General features: G+C 35.1%; 1 protein-coding gene and 1 long non-coding RNA gene across 4 annotated transcripts; one reads left to right on the top strand and one right to left on the bottom strand.

The window, feature by feature from the left end:
- Positions 1-454: 454 nt before the first annotated feature.
- Lamtor3 (late endosomal/lysosomal adaptor, MAPK and MTOR activator 3) lies at positions 455-17,071 on the bottom strand. Of its 3 annotated transcripts, XM_015484590.2 has the most exons (7): positions 16,729-16,869; positions 16,352-16,397; positions 14,719-14,753; positions 7,593-7,651; positions 6,038-6,171; positions 4,353-4,416; positions 455-2,898 (listed from the first exon to the last, which is right to left on the bottom strand). In XM_015484590.2, exons 2-7 carry the CDS (start codon positions 16,358-16,360, stop codon positions 2,825-2,827), a joined length of 375 nt encoding a protein of 124 aa, XP_015340076.1. In that variant the 5' UTR covers positions 16,361-16,397; positions 16,729-16,869; the 3' UTR covers positions 455-2,824. The 3 variants fall into 3 exon arrangements, with proteins under 3 accessions (XP_015340076.1, XP_048669615.1, XP_048669616.1); XM_048813658.1 differs by lacking the exons at positions 455-2,898; positions 4,353-4,416; positions 7,593-7,651 and having other exon boundaries at positions 6,079-6,171; positions 16,729-17,068; XM_048813659.1 differs by lacking the exons at positions 455-2,898; positions 4,353-4,416; positions 6,038-6,171; positions 7,593-7,651 and adding an exon at positions 11,094-12,028 and having other exon boundaries at positions 16,729-17,071.
- Positions 16,938-19,208, top strand: LOC125619787. Its single transcript, XR_007351375.1, has 2 exons — positions 16,938-17,048; positions 17,485-19,208. It is a non-coding gene; the product is annotated as an uncharacterized LOC125619787 (long non-coding RNA).
- Positions 19,209-20,657: the final 1,449 nt, after the last annotated feature.

A 20,657-nucleotide genomic window follows, 5' to 3' on the forward strand; every position in this document is an offset into this window, starting at 1 on the left:
GTCACTTCTCCAGTGTTTTTGGCAACTTTGTCAAAGATCAGATGACTATAGTGCCTTTGTGTCTTCTACTCTGTATCATTGGTCTACCATTTGTTTTATACAAGTACTTTGAAGTTTTTGTTACTATAGATCTTTACTAATTTGAAGTTAGGTATTGTGATGGTTCCAGCATTGCTCTTTGACTTAAGAATTGCTTGGCTATTCTGGGTCTTATTCTTCCAAATAAATTCAAGGACCAATTTTTTTCTAGTTCTGTGAAGAATGTCACTGGTATTTTGATGGGGACTGCAGTGAATCTGTATATTGCTTTTGGTACTGTGGCCATTTTAACAGTATTAATTTTTCCTATTCATGAACTAGGGAGGTCTTTCTATCTTTCTTCAATATTCTATAGTTTTCAATGGAGAGGTGTTTCACTGCCTTCATTAGATTATTCCTAGGATTTTTTTTGGGGGGGGGGGGCACATTGTGAATGGGATTGGTTCCCTGATTTCTTCCTTAGCAGATTTATTTTTGGATATAGGAAGGTTACTGATTTATGTGTTAATTTTATAATCTATTACTTTGCTGAATTTATTAGCTCTAGTAGTCTTTTGGTGGAGTTTTTTGGATCTTCTAAGTGTAGGATCATATCAGCAGCAAACAGTGAGAGTTTGACTTCTTCCTTTTCTATTTTTATTCCTTTTATTTCCTTCTCTTAACAAAATAACCTAGTTTCATGTTACTTTCTCAAAAAACTCGGGGATTTTCACCAAACTGTAGACTAACTTATTAATTATACCCTCTCAAATAGAATAGAAGCAGTGGTAACATGAAAAGATTTACTACATTTATTAGTTTTCCTGGAGTTTTAAATTTATTACCCTCAAATTAAAATTGGGCCACCTCATTTCTAAAACACTGCTTCATATACCATTTCATCATCAAGACATTATTAGATAATGATTTAGATAATGGAAATTCTATATTTTAATGTGCTTTTCTAATGTTTAATTAGGTAGTAACAATTAAACTACTTATAGTTTCCTACAGAGAAAACACTATCTGGCTGTTGGCGCATGTCTGTAATATCAGTGGCTTGGGAGGCTGAGGCAGGATGATTGCAAGTTCAAAGCCAGCCTCAGTAATGGCAACCGAGGTCTCACTAAGAAACTCAGTGAGACCCTGTCTCTAAATAAAATACAAAACAGGGCTGAGGATGTGGCTTAGTGGTTGAGTGCCCCCAAGTTCAATCCCTAGTACTCCCCCAAAATAAACAAACAAAAAGCCTATCTGGTTGCTATTACTTTTTTTGTAAAGCATAGTTTTTGTCCATTTTATTTTTGAAGTGCTAGAGACTGAACTCAGGGCCTTGAACATGCTAGGCAAGAACTCTACCACTGAGCTACATCCCTAGCCCTCTAGTCCATTTTAAGTATTCCTGTTTTGTGATTCTACAATACCATCTATACGGCTTTATTACAACATATTCTATACCTGTTTCCTTTACCAAACAATAATTTCTTTAAAGGAGGATATCACAAGTTAATCTCATTTGTGTTGGAAAGGAAGAGGAAGGAAAAGCAGCACACTGCTTGCCTGAATGCTTCACTACATAATTTTAGGGACTGCATTCAAAAACATTCCATTATGAAAGTCAACCTCCAGGGTAGAGAAATATGGTATGAATAATGCTTCTTAGAACTGTGCAGTGTGGAAGCGCTGAGGACTGGCACATAGGAGGTGCTCAAAGTATATGTACTGAATTACACTAGTGACAAACTGTCAAAGAACCTAGAAGGAAATTAACAACCTGAAAGATGTACTGCATTCCTTCTGAACCTAAAAAGGTCATATACTAGAACTGTGATACTTATTTCAAGGAGATATTAGGCTCACAGATGAGGTTTGTTTTCTAATTGACAGTTTACACTTGGTAAAACAATCTTAAGATCAATACCTGAAAAAAACGTTCAAAACTTATTTGTGTAGTTGAATGAGTGAATTAATTATGTTATTTACACTTTGGGGAAAAGTCTGAAAAAACAAATATCTATATGGTGCTCAAACTATATTTTTAAAAATACTATTTTATTTAAACTCATGTATGAAAAAAGACTATACTATCATGTTTATATACATACTAATATTGGAAACAGAATTCAATAACAAATCACATTTGAATCTTATAAGATACACAAACATTAAAACACTGATTGGTTATAGAAAGCAAAGTAGGAAAAAAACACCATAAGCTATAATTTTTCTTTTCATTAAAGAGCAGCACCCTCTGAGAAGAATGAAATTAGTAATCTTCATCTATACTACAAAATAATATATCCAAATGAACGTTAGTGATTGTACTGATTTTATTACTTTTACTAATCTACTTTGTCTTCCTCACATCAATGTAAAGAAATAAAACAATATAAAGAAAAATATGTCATTATTATTCACAATAAAAAGGGTCTGCTGCATTCCTGCAGGCCTGGGAGTATTGTACAATAGGGAGCACATAATGGCTCAAGTGGATCAATGTACCATTTTGATTCTGATCCACTGAATAGAATCTCATTTATATCTAGTGACTGGACAAACTCCATGGGAGCTGTGATAGACTGAACCATTTCTGTGGTATCCCCAGATCTCACTAAACAAGAAAAGACCTTATGCAAGTAAATATAACAATTGATCTGTCTATACATTATAGGCTCTTTCTTTAGTATAAGGTGGGGGAAAAGGGGCCTTTTCGAGTACATAGATAAAAGTATTATTGTGTTCTAAAGATTGCTGGATTGATATTGTTACAATAAAGACCATATACACATCAGAAAACATTTTTCCATTAAGAAACTTCCACAACTTTTATCAATTCTTCAAATAATGGAGCAAGTTCCTTTTCTAGGCTGACAATTAGTCCTAAAACAAAGAGATTTGAAGAATTAGAAAATGTCAGAAAAATGTTCCTGAAAGTCATTAACTTAAATTCCCCCTTTTCCAAAATTTAGTTGCTAAAAAATAAATCAGGCACATTTTCTCAGAAATAAAGCAATTATTCTAATTATGAATAAAGTAACCCCAAATCCTAAGTTCCATTTTCATCTACTATTAAAAAGTAGATGGACAAAAAAATATTTGTTTCTATTAGTAGATACAGATGAATTATATGCACTGTAATTTGTTAAGAGTTTTGAAAGGAAAATCTTAATTTATCTGTTTCAAAATATGCATTGATTGACGATAATACACATTATTTTTACTAAATAAGAAATATTTTTTTCCTGAGCATATGTTAACATTACATCAAAAGAGGTAAATGGGCTACTTCAATATTGATCAAAGGACAACAAAACTGAATAAATTCAATAAAGCTAAGACATAAATGGGTATTTCAAATGAAACAATAAAGACAAATGGTAGAGTATAAAACATATTTACATGTTCAATGATAAATCTCAGAGAAAAACTCACCTAGAAATTAGCATACCTAGCATTCCCTTAATTTAGGTTCTAAGTACTGTCTGTACATTATACAATGTATAATAACTCGATTATTTAGTATGGGATAACTTGTGACTTAAAAAAAAAAATCTCACTTTACCTAAATAGGTGTGAAATATATCAACCCAACTAAACAATACCATTATTTTACACATATACACCCAGTGAAGGGTATCGGATATCACAGAATTTTACTATTCTCTATAGAAAGTACAGCTTCTTAGTATTTGTTCTCAAATTCTTCAGCACTTAAGAATGGGAATGTCTTCATTCTATTAAAGCTCTTTAAATTCTCAATCATCTTTCCCATCATCATTATCAATTTAAAAAATTCTAATTTAATTGATTGGTCTATATGGAGGTAAATCATCTTTGATTATTTTGTGGGTTTTGTTTGGTTATCTTCTCCACCCTGTTTGCTTAAACTATTTTAATAGGAACAAGATGTAGCACTCAGGATAACATTTAACTTCCTTCCTATCTCAAAAACTTTATTTGCTTTTTGAACAAGAAAATAAGCTCATAAGATATAGAAAGCAAATATCAGCTCTATTATACAGATATGGAAACCAAGATTCAGAGAAATTATTTCCCAAGGTCAAGGGAAGTAAATGTCAGAGCTAGGCAGTTTTCAGAATTGAAATTTATTAATTTATACTGCACAGATACAGTAATATAAACAATTAAAAGCTATATTTAAGGGGCTGGGGCTGTAGCTCAGTGGCAGAGCACTTGCCTAGCATGTATGAGGCATTGGGTTCAATCGTTAGCATCATATAAATATAAACAAAATAAAGGCATGCTGTTCATCTGCAAGTACAAAAATAAATTTTTTTTTAAAAAAAGCTATATTTAAGGTAACAAAAACACACCTGTATTGGCATTGCTGCTGGCTATGAAACTCACCACCAAAGGCAAACGATTGAACTGAACCACCTACAAAGAAAACAAGATCTAAATAATGTTACATTGTAAAAATGTAGTGTAACTCAACTGAAATTCTGAATCTTTCAAAAATTTTTAAATAGGCAATGTTATTAGCCTAACCTGGTATATTATATTATAAAATATAAATAATCTCAAAGTAAATATTTCCAAAAAATGGACATACTTGATATCTTTTAGAGACATTAATACCACTTAGCCCAAAAAGTTTTCAAGGTGAAAGTTTTCAAGTGTTAGTTACATAACAGAGGTTCAGTGAATAATTGATAATAGCTAAAGGTAATAATTTCTTAGTCATTCAAGTACAGCAATCCCCCACCCTTATCTGTAGTATCCCTTTCTAAGGTTTCCAATACCCACAATACAACCATGTTACAAAAATATTAAGTGGAAAATTCCAAAAATAACTCATAAATTTTAAATCAAATGCCATTCTAATAGCATGATGAAATATCATACTGTACCACTCTATTCTGGCCAGGAAGTGATTAGCCCTTTATTCAACATATCCAAAATGTACATGCTGCTATCCACTTTAGTCACTTAGTAGTCATTTTTGATCAGCTTGATTGTCATGGTAGTGCTTGTGTTAAAGTAACCTATGGGCTCAAGATGCAAAAAGCAATGTTGGCAATTCAGATATGCCAAAAAGAAGCCATGAAGAGCTTCCTTTAAGTGAAAAGATGAAAGTTTTCAACTTAATAAGGAAAGAAAAAAAGTTATACACCAAGGTTGCTAAGACCTATGGCAAGTTATATCGTTAATCTCTTACTGTGCCTAATTTATAAACTAAACATTATCAACTTAACTACTTTTTTAAAAACTGAGCTTCAACTAATTCTTATTGGTGAGTAGGTCAGATGATTTGATTATTTGTCCTAATTCATGTGAAAAATACATAATTTTAAAATTTAAAATGTCATTATATGTCATCCATGGCAAATGAGTTACATTCTAGGAAACATGTCTCTAAAGCAAAAAGGATTAAATAATTACTAAGAAAATGTAGCTGGAGATCAAGAGACATGTAACAACATGGGCTTTCAAAAAATAAAAGCACAATTTTAATTTCTTCCCCACAAATAATAACCTCATTTGTTATATATGCATTTCAAACAACAGAATTTACAACAATAAGGGCTAGAGATGTGGTTCAGTGCTAGAGTTCTTGCCTACCATGCATGAAGCCCTGGGTTTGATCCCCAGCACACACAAAAAAAGGGCAATAATAACAAATTTAAATAACATCATTTGACTTTCAAAGAAATAATTTTATCTGTCACAACAACAAAAAAGTGTATTGTTTGAGAAATCATAGCTATTTATTTAGCTAATGGCACCATCTACTGGAGTTAACAATGATCTAACTTACCCTGGAGTTAACAGTGATCTAACTTACCCTTTTGGAGATGACATGTACTTTATTTTAAAATCTTTTAAGAAACCTTAAGGAAATTACTACAGTTTTAACATAACCAACTTGAAGGTTAAAATTTTTAAATTTCATCCCCTTCAAAACTAAATATTTAGCATCACAACACAGGGCTATTTTATATTAAAGATAGCGAAGGATAATTAAAATCAGAAAACTATTTGAGAATAATGAACTTACCTGGTAAGAGTTATAGTAACATATAATGCTTTTATTTTTTGAAAGCCCAAGTTTACTACCTTGGTCAGTAGCAAGGGCAAAAGTAGATAAGAAACCAGGTCTCAAAGCATGTTCTGGAGCATTATCATTGGCCACTGGAAAAATAAGCAATTTAAGTAAAAATTATGCAAAGAATGTGGTACAGAGAAGATTTACATCACTCCCTTTTAAAAATAAATCCATAAAAAAAATGAGCAAAAAGTTACATTTTACAATATTAAAAACCATACTACTAAACTGGGTCTCATAAACTTAGATGGGAAAAACTGCTTAATCAGAAGTTCAGTGATAATAACTAAGGGAGAAAATGGTAATTCTTGCATTTTAAAATTTTTAATAAAAATAAAAATGTCTGTGCTGGGTATAGTGGTGCACACCTGTAATCCCAGTGACTCTGGAGGCTGTGGCAGGAGAATCTCAAGTTCAAGGCAAGTCTGAGCAACTTTAGAAGGCCCTAAGCAACTTAATGAGACCCTTTCTCAAAATAGAAAATAAAAAGAACTGGAGATGTAGCTCAGTAGTCAAGTGCCCCTGGGTTAAATCCCCAGTACCCCACCCCCCAAAAAAGTTCGTATTTTTTTACTATCTATCTAAGACATAAACCATAATCAACACATTCAATAAACTGAATATTCTGGTTATCCAAGAGCTGTGCTAGAATAAAATAATGAAAAAAACTACAAAAACTTTAGCACTCATAAAACCCAGAGCAGCAGCATCTCTCCTAAACATTAATAATCCCACAAGTGGCCGGGCACAGTGGCGCACATCTGTAATCCCAGTAGCTCAGGAGGCTGAGGCAGAAAAATTGTGAGCTCAAAGCCAGCCTCAGCAACTTAGTGAGGTACTTAGCAATTCAGAGACCCTGTCTCTAAATAAAATATAAAAAAAGGGATGGGAATGTTGCTCAGTGGTTAAGCACCCGTGGATTCAATCCTTAGCACATACACAAAAAATTAAATAAATAAATCCCACAAGTGGCTACTTGTTTCAAGTTTCTCACTTTATTGTCATGAGCAACTAATAATAATAATAATTTTAAAAAAAAAGGTCTGAATGGAGTTGATTGTATCAATAAGTGTTGAGTGCAAGGCATTACATAGATCCTTGGGAGAACCTTAGAGCTAAACAATCATCAAAGATTTTTCTGTTCAAAGTCCTCATTACAAAAGTAAGAATGGGCAGTGGCCTGACTATGGTCACCCATGTTGTGTGGTGGGTTAGAAAACACGCTGGACTACACATCAGGAAATGATGGTTTCTAGTATTTCCTTGTCACTGATTCATGTGCAACTTTGGATCAGCAATGTACTCTTTTCATTTGATCATCTTCATTTATAAAAGTAAAGAACTAAACCAGGAGACTTCTAACCTTATAATTCTAAAGTCTAAAAGCAAATATTTCTTCTAGAACTAGACCATCTTCTGAATTTGTTGAAATAATTTTTATATATTTGCCTTCTGCACTAATCAGATGTAAATACATTTTTAGTCCAGAGCAAATATTCACGTTTACCTTTAATTACAGGTACTCCATCTCTATCTGACACAACAATAGCATGGAGTCCTTCAACACTAGAAAAAGAAAAAAGGCAAAATATTATAAAATATTCCGTTTTTCTCAAAATACATACCTCAAACTCATAATGGTAATTCTCATGTATTTCTTAAAAAATGACTGGGGTCTCAATTATTAATATACTATGTTCCTATAATGTGTTTGCTAAAACTCTTTCAAAAACTGAATGAATCTGTATCACTAACATGTTTAAAATCTTTACATGTTTGTATTATTTAGGTAAAGATCTAAAAAGCTAATTCTCCATTAAAATTGCTAATGGATTATCATTCCATGGTTTATTTAAGCAGAAAAGGTTATTAGTAGGGTTATAGGATTAAAAAAAAAAGAAAAATACCTTTCCCTTTCTCTCATTCCTTCTAATATGTATAACTAATTAAAACAAATAAAAAAAAGAATGATGAAGTAACTGTGTATCATACTATTTTATACTATATCATTACTAATATTGTTTAATCCTGAAATTATCTATGATTAAAATATATTTTAGAAAAATAATAAAACAAATATATTCTTCTAATCTCAAAACTAGGTCATATAAACACGTATCCTATAGAATCACACATGCAAATCATTTTGTGAAGTTATAAACAGCAACATAACTTGAAAGGAAGGGCAAGTTAAATAAGTAATAATGATATACACATACAATGACATACAATGTAATACTTTGTAGACTTAAAAAACAAAGTTCTTTGTGTGCCAGGAGGGAATAATCTCAAAGTATATTCTTCCAAGTGAAAAAATATCAAGTTTTGAATACAGTGTGTAAAAGAAACAACAACTTATATAATGTAATGTGAAGGCTTGTTTTTGTGTGTATAAATACACATGCTTACATTCCTTGTTAAGTGTAGGTACATAAAAAATAACAACAGTCATCTCTAACAGGGAAACTATGTGGCTGGAGCACAAGGATAGGAAGCTTTTCACTCTATGTTCCTCAGTTAATATTTTCTTTTGCAGTGCTAGGGAAATAACCTAGGGCCTCAGACATTCTAGGCAAGTGCTCTACCACTGAACCCATCCCCGGCTCTTCAGTTAATTTCTGTACCTTTTTTTTTTTGAACTTTATATTGCCTACTCAAAAAATGAGCAAATTTAAAGAGGTAAAAAGAGTACGATAAAAATGTTTAGAAAAATTTGTGCCACAACAGGTAGCTTTTTTCCCCTAATATCCATGGTAATTAACTTAAATAGCAACTAATGCACCAAAAGAAAAAATTTGCTGGGCATGGCAGTATACAGCTGTAATCCCAGAGATTGGGGAAGCAGAGTCTCCCCAATCTTTTGAGGAACCCAAATCTGAGATAGCCTAGCAATTTAGTGAGGCCCTGTTTCAACATTTAAAAAGGCGGGGGTGGGGGGTAGGAAGGAGATGACAATATAGCTTATTGTTAAAGTGCCTCTGGGTTCAATCCCCAATACTAAACACTAAAAATTTTAAAATAAATAAATAAAACGACTTTCTTTTTAATCTATCTATCTATCTATGTAAGGAGTGGGGGGTGCCAGGGATTGAACTTAGAGGTACTCAACCACCAAGCCATATCTCCAGCCCTATTTTATATTTTATTTAGAAATAGAGTCTCACTGAGTTGCTTAGCACCTTGGAATTGCTGAGGCTGGCTTTGAACTCAGATCCTTCTGTCTCAACCTTCGGAGCTGCTGGGATTACAGGAACTGGCAAAAGGATTTTCTTCTTAATGGGTTGCAAATTACAGAAATACAAGTCCAAGAAAGGAGAACAATTTGCTTACACTCTTAAAGTAACCATTTTTAGAAATGAGGTCACAAATATAAAGACACAAGTTGTTCTCAATTATCGACTGTAAACAAAGAGCTCCACAAACAGATTTACTAAAAATTAAAAATAAGTGTGATTCACTAATAGACATTATATTTTTACAAGGAATAAATTAAATTTTACGGAACATTCTGTAGAAATCTAAACTCTAAATAAAATAACCATTCTTTTTCTAAAAACAATATTAATCAGTAATCAAAGACAACATACTGGGGCTGGGGGTATAGCTCATTGGTAGAGCATGTGCAAGTGAAAGCTTAGTATAATAAAGGCCCTTGGTTCAATCTCCAAGCTCCCTTCCCTAACTACCCACAAAGACTTTATAATTAGCTTTTACATATAATTATGAAATATTTGGTTATTTTAAAACAATGACAAGTTGTGATTATAAAAGCCTGATGCTTCTTTGGGTCATAGCCAGATTTTAAAATACAAATCCAAGAATACTTAACAGAATTCAAAAGCGCACATTCTATTAATGTCTGTAGCTGACTGACTTGGCTGTTGAGAAGCACAGCGCACACAGCGCTGAGGAATCTGTTCATAGCTAAAGATTCAAATCCATGCATCTAGCAACAAATCAAAGTGCTCACACTATTTCTTCCTTCTTTTTGTTCTTAGTAAGCCTACTTTAAGATAAAATCACAATACAAGTAAAACTGGACTCAGTCATTATGAAAAAAAAGGATGACATTAATTCCTTTTCTGTCATTATGGAAGAATTAATTATCTTTTTACAAATATTCTTACACTGAATACACCTCTTGTAAGGGCACTACCATCTGATGTTTTCCCTTGGGTTAAAATATAAAAGAGACTGGGGTTGTGGCTCAGTGGTACAGCGCTTGCCTAGCAAGCATTAAAGCAATGGGTTTGATCCTCAGCACTACATAAAAAAATGAATAAATAAACAAAAGAAAGGTACTGTGTCCATCTATAACTAAAAATATTTTTAAAAAGATAAAAGATGTCAGAATTCAAACTTGTCAATTACTTTTCAACTGTTTTTGATGAACTTTAAGCATTGCTCAGAAATAAAATGAATATATTTTTTTAACAATTCTTAAGACAGCTTCATCATGCCCAGTGCCATAGTGCATCAAAAGCTGATAATGTGAGATCCTCAATGTCCGAATCAATTTTATTGTTTATAATCAGACCATGTAATTAGAATTAATTATTGCTCATCATTACCCTAGGCACATGTATGATTACACCAATGGTGCATTTCTACACCATGAGAATTGAAATGTTGTACTCCATTTGTATATTATGAACTGAAATGCATTCTGCTGTTATGTACAACTAAGTAGAACAAATTAAAAAAAAAGAATTAATTATTGCTTTGTTTATTAGGTCTCCAGATGAATAAAGAGCATCTCAATGGTGACTATATAAGTTAAAAACACTGAATGCAAAATTTTTTTGTTTCTTCAACAAGTAGACTCTTAAAATAGCATTTTTAAACTGGTAAGTCTTCTAAGTGGATAAATTATGCTTTTATTCCCATATTGTGTCACCAGTATAGTAGAGTGTTCTCCCACCCCCTCAATTTAGCACCTTTCAAATGCCAGGGTTCTAACAAGATAACTACAGATAAATACAGAAAGCTTTCATTTTTGCTAGTTCCAGTTTGCATTTTTCAGTTATTATGATTTAGTTAATACCACCTCCTGCCCATAACATGGGTGGAATTTCAATTACCCTCACATATTTACTGAATTACTGCATAAGCTACAGACTTTGCTAACTCTTCACATTACCATGAGGATAACTATGTAATTAACAGATGTACTCTGCGATCTGTAACCATCCACATCACTTCTTCCAAAATGTGTTCATGACTGGTCACTGGGCATCTATCATGCAGTTCACAAAGAGACATAACAAGGCATACAGCCCTTGTCTCCCAGTATAAACTATATGACATTAAAAAAAAAAAATAGATAATCTAAAGAGGGAAGTAGCCAGCAAAGATGAACTACAGAAAGGTAATGAAAAGTTAAAATATTGGAAGTGAAATTTGAAATGATGGTAAATAGTTAACAGAAGAAAGAGCTAACAAAGGGAATGTGGACTCCATCACTGTTAGGGGGATTCTAGATACATAGCCAGAGGCACTCAGTGAAGGTAAATTTAATGACATAAATTAGGAAACCAGATATGATAAAAGTCCCAGAGAAAGTGATTCTGGAAAAAAAATAATAAAAAAATTAAAGGACTCAGATATTTCACAACCGTGAAATTACAAAGGATAAAAGTAGGCAGCTAATCCAAAATTATTAGACTATGACAATTCACCAAGATCTAGAAAAGAATCTAGCTCCTTCTCTGAAAGTAAATGAAAAGCAGTTAAACACTGTTTTTACTTTTTATGTTTTCTTTTTTTCGTACCGGGGATTGAATCCAGAAGCTCTCTACCACTCAGTCACACCCCCAACCTGTCACCCCACCCTTTTAAATTTTGTTATTTCGATGTAGAGTCTAACTAAGTTGCTAAGGGCTTCACTGGGTTGCTGAGGCTTACCTCAAACTTGCAATCCTCCTGCCTCACCATCTCAAGCCACTGGAATTAAACACTGTTTTAAACTTACTCTTGATACACTTTTTTGCAAAAACAAACAAACAAACAAAAAACTTAATTCTCAATGTCCCCAATGTTTTAAATTATTGTACTAAGCAATTATTCATTTTAGTATTTGTTTTCATTCCCCTAAATATTTATAAGTAACAATAAGACAATTTTAATGTTCTTTAAAAATTTAAAGGTCATAAAACAATTGCTATTTTCCCTGATTTCTAAATTATTTTCAGCATGTATTGTCATTTCTACAGACCTATATTAGCATGCAAAGCTAGGACTTCCTGTATTGTTGATTACTGGGTTAAAAACAGAATCAACAATTTGTCTCTATAGTTTGCCAATATTAGGAGGAAAAGAATACAAATGAATTCAAGCATTATAGTAACACAAAATCAATTACTTCATAGTTTAAAACCTCAATATTTTTTTTCCTGAATACATGAGAAAAATATAACAGTTATATTCAAAACCAGAAAATAATGTCATTAATTTCCAGTGATCTGAAATCAGGCGAGTTACAGGCACATTCCATTAGAAAAAGCACACTGGAAATTCAAGCAAAAATCCAAATAAGGTGTTTTCCCCTATCTACAAAAATACATTGACATACACAACCTTTTATAACTTCAGATTTGGGAGATAAGAAAAAATTCTCACCACAAATTCTGCTATATTACTTTAAAGTTATTCAATAAATTCTGAATCACTTCCTTGTCGAACATGAGAATCATATACCTCTCTTGTGCCCTCAACTGAGCAAGTCTAAGTTATCTGAAAGAGTGCAGAGGAAAGCAGCACTTGCTAAGAAAGGCATTTTCTACATTAAACTAAATATGAATTTTAAATAAGTGACAAAGTCCTTTGAATTAGTAAAAATCTAAAAGAAAGTTTGTTAACCTTAATACAAGAGCTTAATTTAGAAAATAGTACATGAAGTAGACTGTGTGTAGGCAAAACAAAGCCTTGTATCCTGAGTAAGAGCAACACAGGAGGCATCATCACATTACCTGATCTCCAGACCTATACAAAAACAGCTTGATATTAGCATCAAAACAGACATGAAAACCAGTGGAATAGAATGGAAGACACAAGAGACAAACACACAAACTTACAGTTATTTGATACTTGACAAAAGTGTCAAAAATATGTGGTGAAGAGCTGGGGTTGTGGCTCAGCAGTAGAGTGCTCATCTAGCATATGTGAGGCCCTGGGTTCGATCCTCAGCACCACATAAAAATATATACAATAAAGGTATTATGTCCAACTACAACTAAAAAATGAATATTTAAAAAAATATATATGTTGGAGAAAAGATAAGCTTCTTAACAAATGGAGCTGGGAATCCTGAATATCTATATCTACATGAATAAAACTAGATCCCAATCTCTCATCCTGCACAAAATTCAACATGACGTGGATCAAAGACTTAGAAATTAGACAGAAACTTTGTAACTGCTAGAAGAAAACATAAGGTCAACACTCCATCATCATATAGGTACAGGCACTGACTTCCTTAAAAAGACCCCTAAAACTCCAGAAATATAACCAAGAATCAATAAGAGGAATGCCATCAAATTAAAAAGCTTCTGCACAGCAAAGTTTCCCCTTAAAAGTAGGAAACCATTAAGAACATAAAGAGAGAACCTACAGAATTGGAGAAAATCTTTGCCAGATACTTCTCTGATAGGGAAGATCCAAAACATAAAAAACTCAAAATGCTTACACCAAAAAAACCCAAATAAACAAATTAATAAATGAACCAGAGAAATAAACAGAAATTTCTCAAAAGAAAAAAAAAATCAGGTCAGACACAGTGACACATGCCTATAATTCCAGCAGCTCAGGGGGCTGAGGCAGGAGGATTGCAAATTCAAAGTCAGCTTTAACAACTTAGCAAGGCCCTAAGCAACTAAGCAAGACCCTGTCTCAAAATAAATTTAGAGTTTTTAAAATTTAAATTAAAAATTTAGAGTTTTTAAATTTTTTTTTTTTAAAGGCCTAGGATGTGGCTCAGTGTAAAGCACCTCTAGATTCAATCCCTGGTAACAAACAAACAAACAAACAAACCTATACTCACAGAATTCATATCACTCCAGTCAGAATGGCAATTATCAAAAACACAAGTAATAACAAATGTTGGCTAGTATATGGGGGAAAGGTATAACATAGATTGTTGGTGGGATTGCAAATTACCACCACCACTCTGGAAAGCAGTATGGAGATTCTCAAAAAACTAGGAATAGAACCACCATAGGACACAACTATCCCACTCCTTGATATTTATCTAAAAGAACTAAAATCAGCATTCTATAGCAATACAGCCACATCAATGTTATAGCAGCACAATTAACAGTAGTCAAATTATAGAACCAGCCCAGATGACCATCAAGATGAATAGATTAAAAACATATGGAATATATACACAACAGAGTTTTACTTGGCCATAAAGAATGAAATTATGTCATTGCTAGCAAATGGATAGAAAAGCCACACAACTCCTCTAGGCCTCATGTTATTTATCTGCAAACTCAAAGAACACCACTTATGATACCTACAGTAATGTTAGATATTTAAAAGTGATGATAAATATCATACAAAATATCTTTAGAGAAATAATATGCCTCACAAAATTAACATGCTATGAGGAAGTTATGCAATAACTGGTTTCTTACCTTGGTAACTTCTTATACAGGAAACGCTTCAGGTCCTGAAAGAGAATGTTTAAAAGTAATATTATATAGCTTCCACTGCTTTTCTAGACTTGTCCTATCCATCTTTCAGGAAACTTAAGTCATCATTCGTAACTTTTCTTGCTGGCATTTTATCTTTCTATTTCTGATTTTTATATTTACTAGTTTTATAACTTAGAGCAAGTTAACCTTTTGCTCTAAGCCTTTGGAGAAATAATTCATTATTGGTTGAACAGATAATCATAGAACCTATATAACTATTAAAGTTTATTGAGATGTATGTATTAGTACCAGCTGTAAAGCCAGTTCATACTTTTCATAATACATTTACTCCTGTAGCTACTGGTTTAGAATACATTATGAGCTGGGTGCCATGGCACATGCCTGTAATACCAGTGGCTTGGGAGGCTGAGACAAGAGACTCGCAGGTTCAAAGCCAGCCTCAGAAACTGTGAGGCGCTAAGCAACTCACCCTGTCTCTAAATAAAATACAAAATAGGGCTAGGGAGGGCTAGGGATGTGGCTTAGTGGTGGAGTACCCCTGAGTTCAATCTGTGGTACCAAAAAAAAAAAAACCAAACAAACAAACAAACAAAAAAAACCCCCACAAAAACAACAACAAAAAAGGAATACATTATGAACTTTTTTCTACATCCATAGACAGATTTTCCATTCTTTCTTGGAGGAAGGGTACCAGGAATTGAACTCAGGGGCACTCGACCACAGAACCACATCCCCAGCCTTATTTTGTATATTTTTATTTAGAGACTGGGTCTCACTGAGTACTTAGCACCTCGCTTTTGCTGAGGCTGGCTTTGAACCCGTGATCCTCCTAGCTCAGCCTCTTCAGCGGCTGGGATTACAGGTGTATGCCACAGGGCCCAGCTCCATTGTCCTTCTTAATGATCCTAAACAAGTTAATTAACTTCTCTAAGTTTTAGCTTCCTCATATGACTAAAAGAAAAAGACAATATATCGAGTGTTTATTCTGCAGAGAACATATTTAGGACTAAAGAAACAGAAAACTTTTATAATCTGTTTTATTACACACCCTCACCTGATGAATTTCATTGTCAAACCATATATAATCGTAATCTGTACCTACATATGACTCATATCTGTTTTCCAAATCTCTAATCCGTGCTCTTCTCCAAACCTGAATGATCATTTTATTCCATGTTATCACCACCAGTTTACTTTTCCTCCCATCTTAAACACACACACACACACACACATTCACACAGAACTTGACTTGCGATTCGTACAATGCAGCTAATGAAATTATCATGACTGCTGACTTTAAAAAAAGGATCCAGAGCACATGTCCTACATACTGACAGGAAAGGCATCATTTAGAATTTCAAATGGTAAATATAGCCTTTTTTTTTTTTTTTTAAGGCCCAGGAGGATTGGGAAAGAGGAGAATACAATTTTCTCAACCAGAAACCCAGGACCCTTAAAATCCAATCATATTAGTCTCTCACACCTGATCCTAACCCGGAAGAGAGACCAAAAACGAAACAAAATTTCTGTTTGGGAAGCTCTACCTCTTGGTGCTCAGTAGCCTCCCCCACGCCCCCGGGGCCCTTCCTCTTGTGTGGGGGTATCAACTCACATCCGCCATGACGAACCCCTTTCTCCCGCAGGATCAATCTCCACGCCTGGAAGAGAAACTCCCTGTGACTCTCCCCTCTAGGCTTCTTCGCCCTCCCGGTGCCCCCACATTAAACGGGGGATTAAGTCCTCGTCAGGGCCGAGCATGATTCCGCAGTTCTAGATCTCGGACCACGGAGGCTATGCGAGGGGGTCGGAACTTCCCAACACCCGGTCAAGTACCCAGCCTGGATGTCTCACCTCCTCCCATTGCACCCCTGCCCCCGCACCCAGAAGTCGAGGCCCAACGAGGAGAAGTGGCGGCCTCTCCTCTTCAAACTCACCACCCACTTCACCCCGGGCCCAGGCCTGAGCACCGGGCAGAGCGGCACCAGTTACCTGGGTTTCTTGACTGCTGGATTAGCTCAAAAGCTGTACAGAAAAGGCTCCAAAAACAGGTTCCTCGCAAAGCGCTGTCACATGATTCGTGACCTGAGCCGCGCTCCAGGAAGCACTTCGTTGGCGATGACACAGGATTTCCCGCAGAACAGGCGGAAATTGCAAGCGCGCCCAGTCGCTCCTCGGGCCCCACGCGTACTGCTTTCTGCGCCTGCGCGCTGCGCGGCTCCGCGCGGCTCAGTCTCCGGGAGAACGTTGCTGTGATAGAGGTTTCCCACGGGGTGGCTGCGCCGCAGTTCCTCCGGAGAGTGCCCATGAGGGTTCGTGTTATTGTTTCTGAAAGCTGGGTCCTTGTCCCCGATGCCGATCTAATAAGGAGGCGGCTTGGAGAAAGAGGAAAAAAATGGTTTATTACTTTGCTAGCAAAGGAGAAATACGGAACTCCTGTCCCAAAGGCTGTGATTCTGCCCATCAGCAGGAACAGAGGGACTTTTGTATCAGAGGAGAGATCAGGAAGGAAAAGGTTAGGGGGAAAGAAGATCAAGGAAGAGATCGGGAAGGAGAAGGTTGGGGAAAAGAATGTAGGGGAGAATATAGTTGGGAAAAAGAAAAAAAAAATTAAGTTTCAAAGCCACAAGGGATATAGTCAAAGCATCAAGCGAACCCCTGTTACATTATGAGGCATTCTTGTGTGGAGAGGATGCAAAAGTTATATGGGTTTTTCAGGATCCCTTATCTTAAAATCTTTCATTGTAGATAAAGAAATTTGCGGGACTGGTGTTAACGACCAGCACGCACTAGATCGCTTGCGATTGGAAGTCCGAAGAACTTAGGTTTCTGACCCCAGTTGCTTACTTTCTCTCGACTTAACCGCAGATGCCTCCCTACAGGCTCTTTATTCCAGGTCTTATCAGATTTAATCAAGGAGCCCTGTATCTCTAGCCTCTACTTTTAATGCATGCAGTCGCTGACCTACCTTCTTATTGGCTCTTTCCTCTTTGTGTGTGTGTGTGTGTGTGTGCCATGATTGCACATTTAACAAAAGCCTGTGTAAGTAGTAGGATCATCAGAAATCTTAATAAAATGGGAGGAGTCGCCAGTCACCTTAGCACAAGGTTCTCAACCTCTGCACTATTGACGGTTTGTGCCAGGTAATTTGTTGTAGCAGGCTGCACTATGCAGCATAGGACATTTAGTAACATCCCCAGTCTCTGCTCACTAGATACCAGTAGAAAATTCCCTGAGGGCCAAAAATCTTACCCCAGCTGACAACTGTCTTAGCCCCTCCTAGGAAAATTGAAGCTCATGGCTTTACTAGCTGATTTTTTCTGATCTCATTTCTTGCAGAGTAGTGTGTCTTGAAAAATGAGATCAATGGGAACTTGTTTACAGCTGATCTTCATTTCCAATCCTTAAAAGTAGGAATGCAAAGGGAACTAATTCTAGTTCAAGATACAGTGAAAGCAATTGGTTATTTCCTATAGTTGTAGGAAATCCTATGGATTAGTTTGTGGGTTTTTTTTTTTGTTTTTTTTTTTTTAACATGCTGGAATTGAACCTAGGGCCAGCACTTATTGTGGTCTTCTTCTCAGTTATTTCCCCAGCCTGCTAGTTATCTTTGAAAGAAATTGTAAACTTCAGAGCTCTACAAATGACCTCCTAAGTGAACTTGACAGATAAACTGAAATTAGCATCATTGTAGATCCATTCCTTTTCCTTATTTTAAACCCTTTTTACTTACCTTCTAGAACACTGCACTTCTTGTCTCAGGTCCCTTTTCCTTGTCAGATGACGGCATTTTCTACTTATCTGTTTTGCTGCTGTTTTTCTCTCCACAATGCCCTGAAAATGTGTAAATATGTACCTTTTGTCTGTATTAATTACATTTTTAGCTGTACATTTAATATTAGATACTTTTACATTATCTTGCTGCCAGGCTCTAAAATTCTCCTAATCAAAACTATCCTAATGTCTGTATTAGTACCATGATTCTGCCAGTCAGGATTCTTGTTTGATCTTCCCTATGATGTTTGTACCTGTATGTTTATTTTCTTTTTGCAGTACTGGGGATTAAATCCAGGGTTTCTCTGTCCTTGAACTCCTTTTCCTTTTTTTTTTTGGCTAAGGATGGGGGGTGAGAGACATAAGGTCTTGCCAAGTTTCACAGGCTGGTCTTGAAATTGTGATCATCCTGCTTCACCCTCCCAAGCAGCTGGGATTACAAATGTATACCACCATTCCCCACTGTATTTTTTTTTTCAATTTTTGACATAAACCTTTATTTCTGCTCAGCAAGACCAAATCAATAGCTACTTGTGTTAAATCAGCTTTCTGTCATTAGAACAAATACCTGAGATAATCAACTTATAAGTTTATTTTGGCTCAATTTTAGGAGTTTCAGTCCATGATCAATTTGTCCTATTACTTTGGGGCTATGATGGCACATCATGACAAAACCACTTACCTCATGGGCAGGAATCGAAAAAGACCACAAAGACTATGATCCACAATCCCCCAAGGGCATACCCTTGATGACCTGAAGACATTCTACTAGGTAGGCCCCACCAATTTAAAGTTTCTACTAACTACCAATAGCACCATGCTGTAGATCAACACTTTGCCATAAGGACCTTTCCTTTCAGGGACAATTAAGACCCAAACTATAACCCCACTTAATAATAGCACATAAAACATATTATTACATGTTCAAAAATTGTAGACAATGATAAAGCTAACAGTTTTTAATGAGGGCCTAATGTATCAGTGTTTTACTTGTGAACACATTCTAATGAGGATCCTCTACTGTAACCAAATTGATTACCTCAAACTTCCATTACTTTCTCATGCTTATGCCTAGACTGTTAGGCTGCAGAAAATTCATACAACTGTCAACAACCCACAGAAATCCTCTTTTTTACTAGCCAAATTATCAAACTCAGTGCCTCACACATGCAAGGCAAACGCTCTACCACTGAACCACAACCCCAGCTCAAAACTTGAGATTTTTAAGGGAGGAGTTACATGATCAGATTGGACTTTTAGAATATCATTTTAGTTACCATTGAAGACTGGGGGCAAAAGTGAATGTAAGGCAGGTAGAAGGTTTTTGTCAAAGGAGAGATGATAGTAACTTGGACCAGATCATTCAAATCATCTTCACTGTCCACTTCTGCTCATCACTTTCCCCCTCCCCCACTTCATATGCTTTCAAGAAACCTGAGGCTTACCATTTCATAACCACTACAAACTTACCAGCATTTAAATTTATCCTCTGTGCATTAACTTTTTGAAAGAATGCTGGTGCTCTTAGAAAAGTTAATTCTTACATCTTTCAAAGGAGTCTATTATCCTGTGACATACCAAGTTCTTAATGTTATTACCCTCTTTTTCTCTATCTTCACTTTCAATTTTGACTTGCCATTTTCCAGAATAAAAAAAAAAGATTGCATGGTAATGAAAAAATAAGAGTCTTCTAGAGAAACCACATTCTCTTCCAGTTACATCATTCTTCTCTGCTCTCTTGTATAGCCAAATGTTTGGAAAAATTTAGCCTGGTTCCTAATTGATGTCACCATATTATCCAAAATCCAATCAAAGAGTTATGTTGGTCTATTTCCTAAATACCTCTAAAAAATTATTCATTTATATTTACTCCTTCTCTGGTCCAAGTTACGATCATCTCTCTTTTGACAAAACCTTCTAGCTGCCTTACAATCACTTTTGCCCTCCAGTCTTGTAACTAAAATGATATTCTAAAAGCCTCAATCTGATCATGTAAACTCCTCCCATAAAAACCTCAAGTTTTGAGCTGGGGTTGTGGTTCAGTGGTAGAGCGTTTGCCTTGCATGTGTGAGGCACTGATTTTTATCCTCAGCATCACATAAAACAAATAAATAAAGGTATTGTGTCCATCTACAACTAAAAAAAAA

The sequence above is a fragment of the Marmota marmota genome, unplaced genomic scaffold (genome assembly GCF_001458135.2).
Source record: "Marmota marmota marmota unplaced genomic scaffold, marMar, whole genome shotgun sequence".
Lineage (NCBI taxonomy): Eukaryota > Metazoa > Chordata > Mammalia > Rodentia > Sciuridae > Marmota > Marmota marmota.

What these genes read in the sequence shown, in the direction of transcription:
- Lamtor3 (XM_015484590.2), bottom strand. An exon ending in CTGTATAAGAAGTTACCAAG is followed by an intron (nt 7,652 to 14,718) that starts GTAAGAAACCAG and finishes TTCTTTTTCTAG; the next exon opens with TGTTGAAGGACTCCATGCTA. An exon ending in TGGAGTACCTGTAATTAAAG is followed by an intron (nt 6,172 to 7,592) that starts GTAAACGTGAAT and finishes TTATTTTTCCAG; the next exon opens with TGGCCAATGATAATGCTCCA.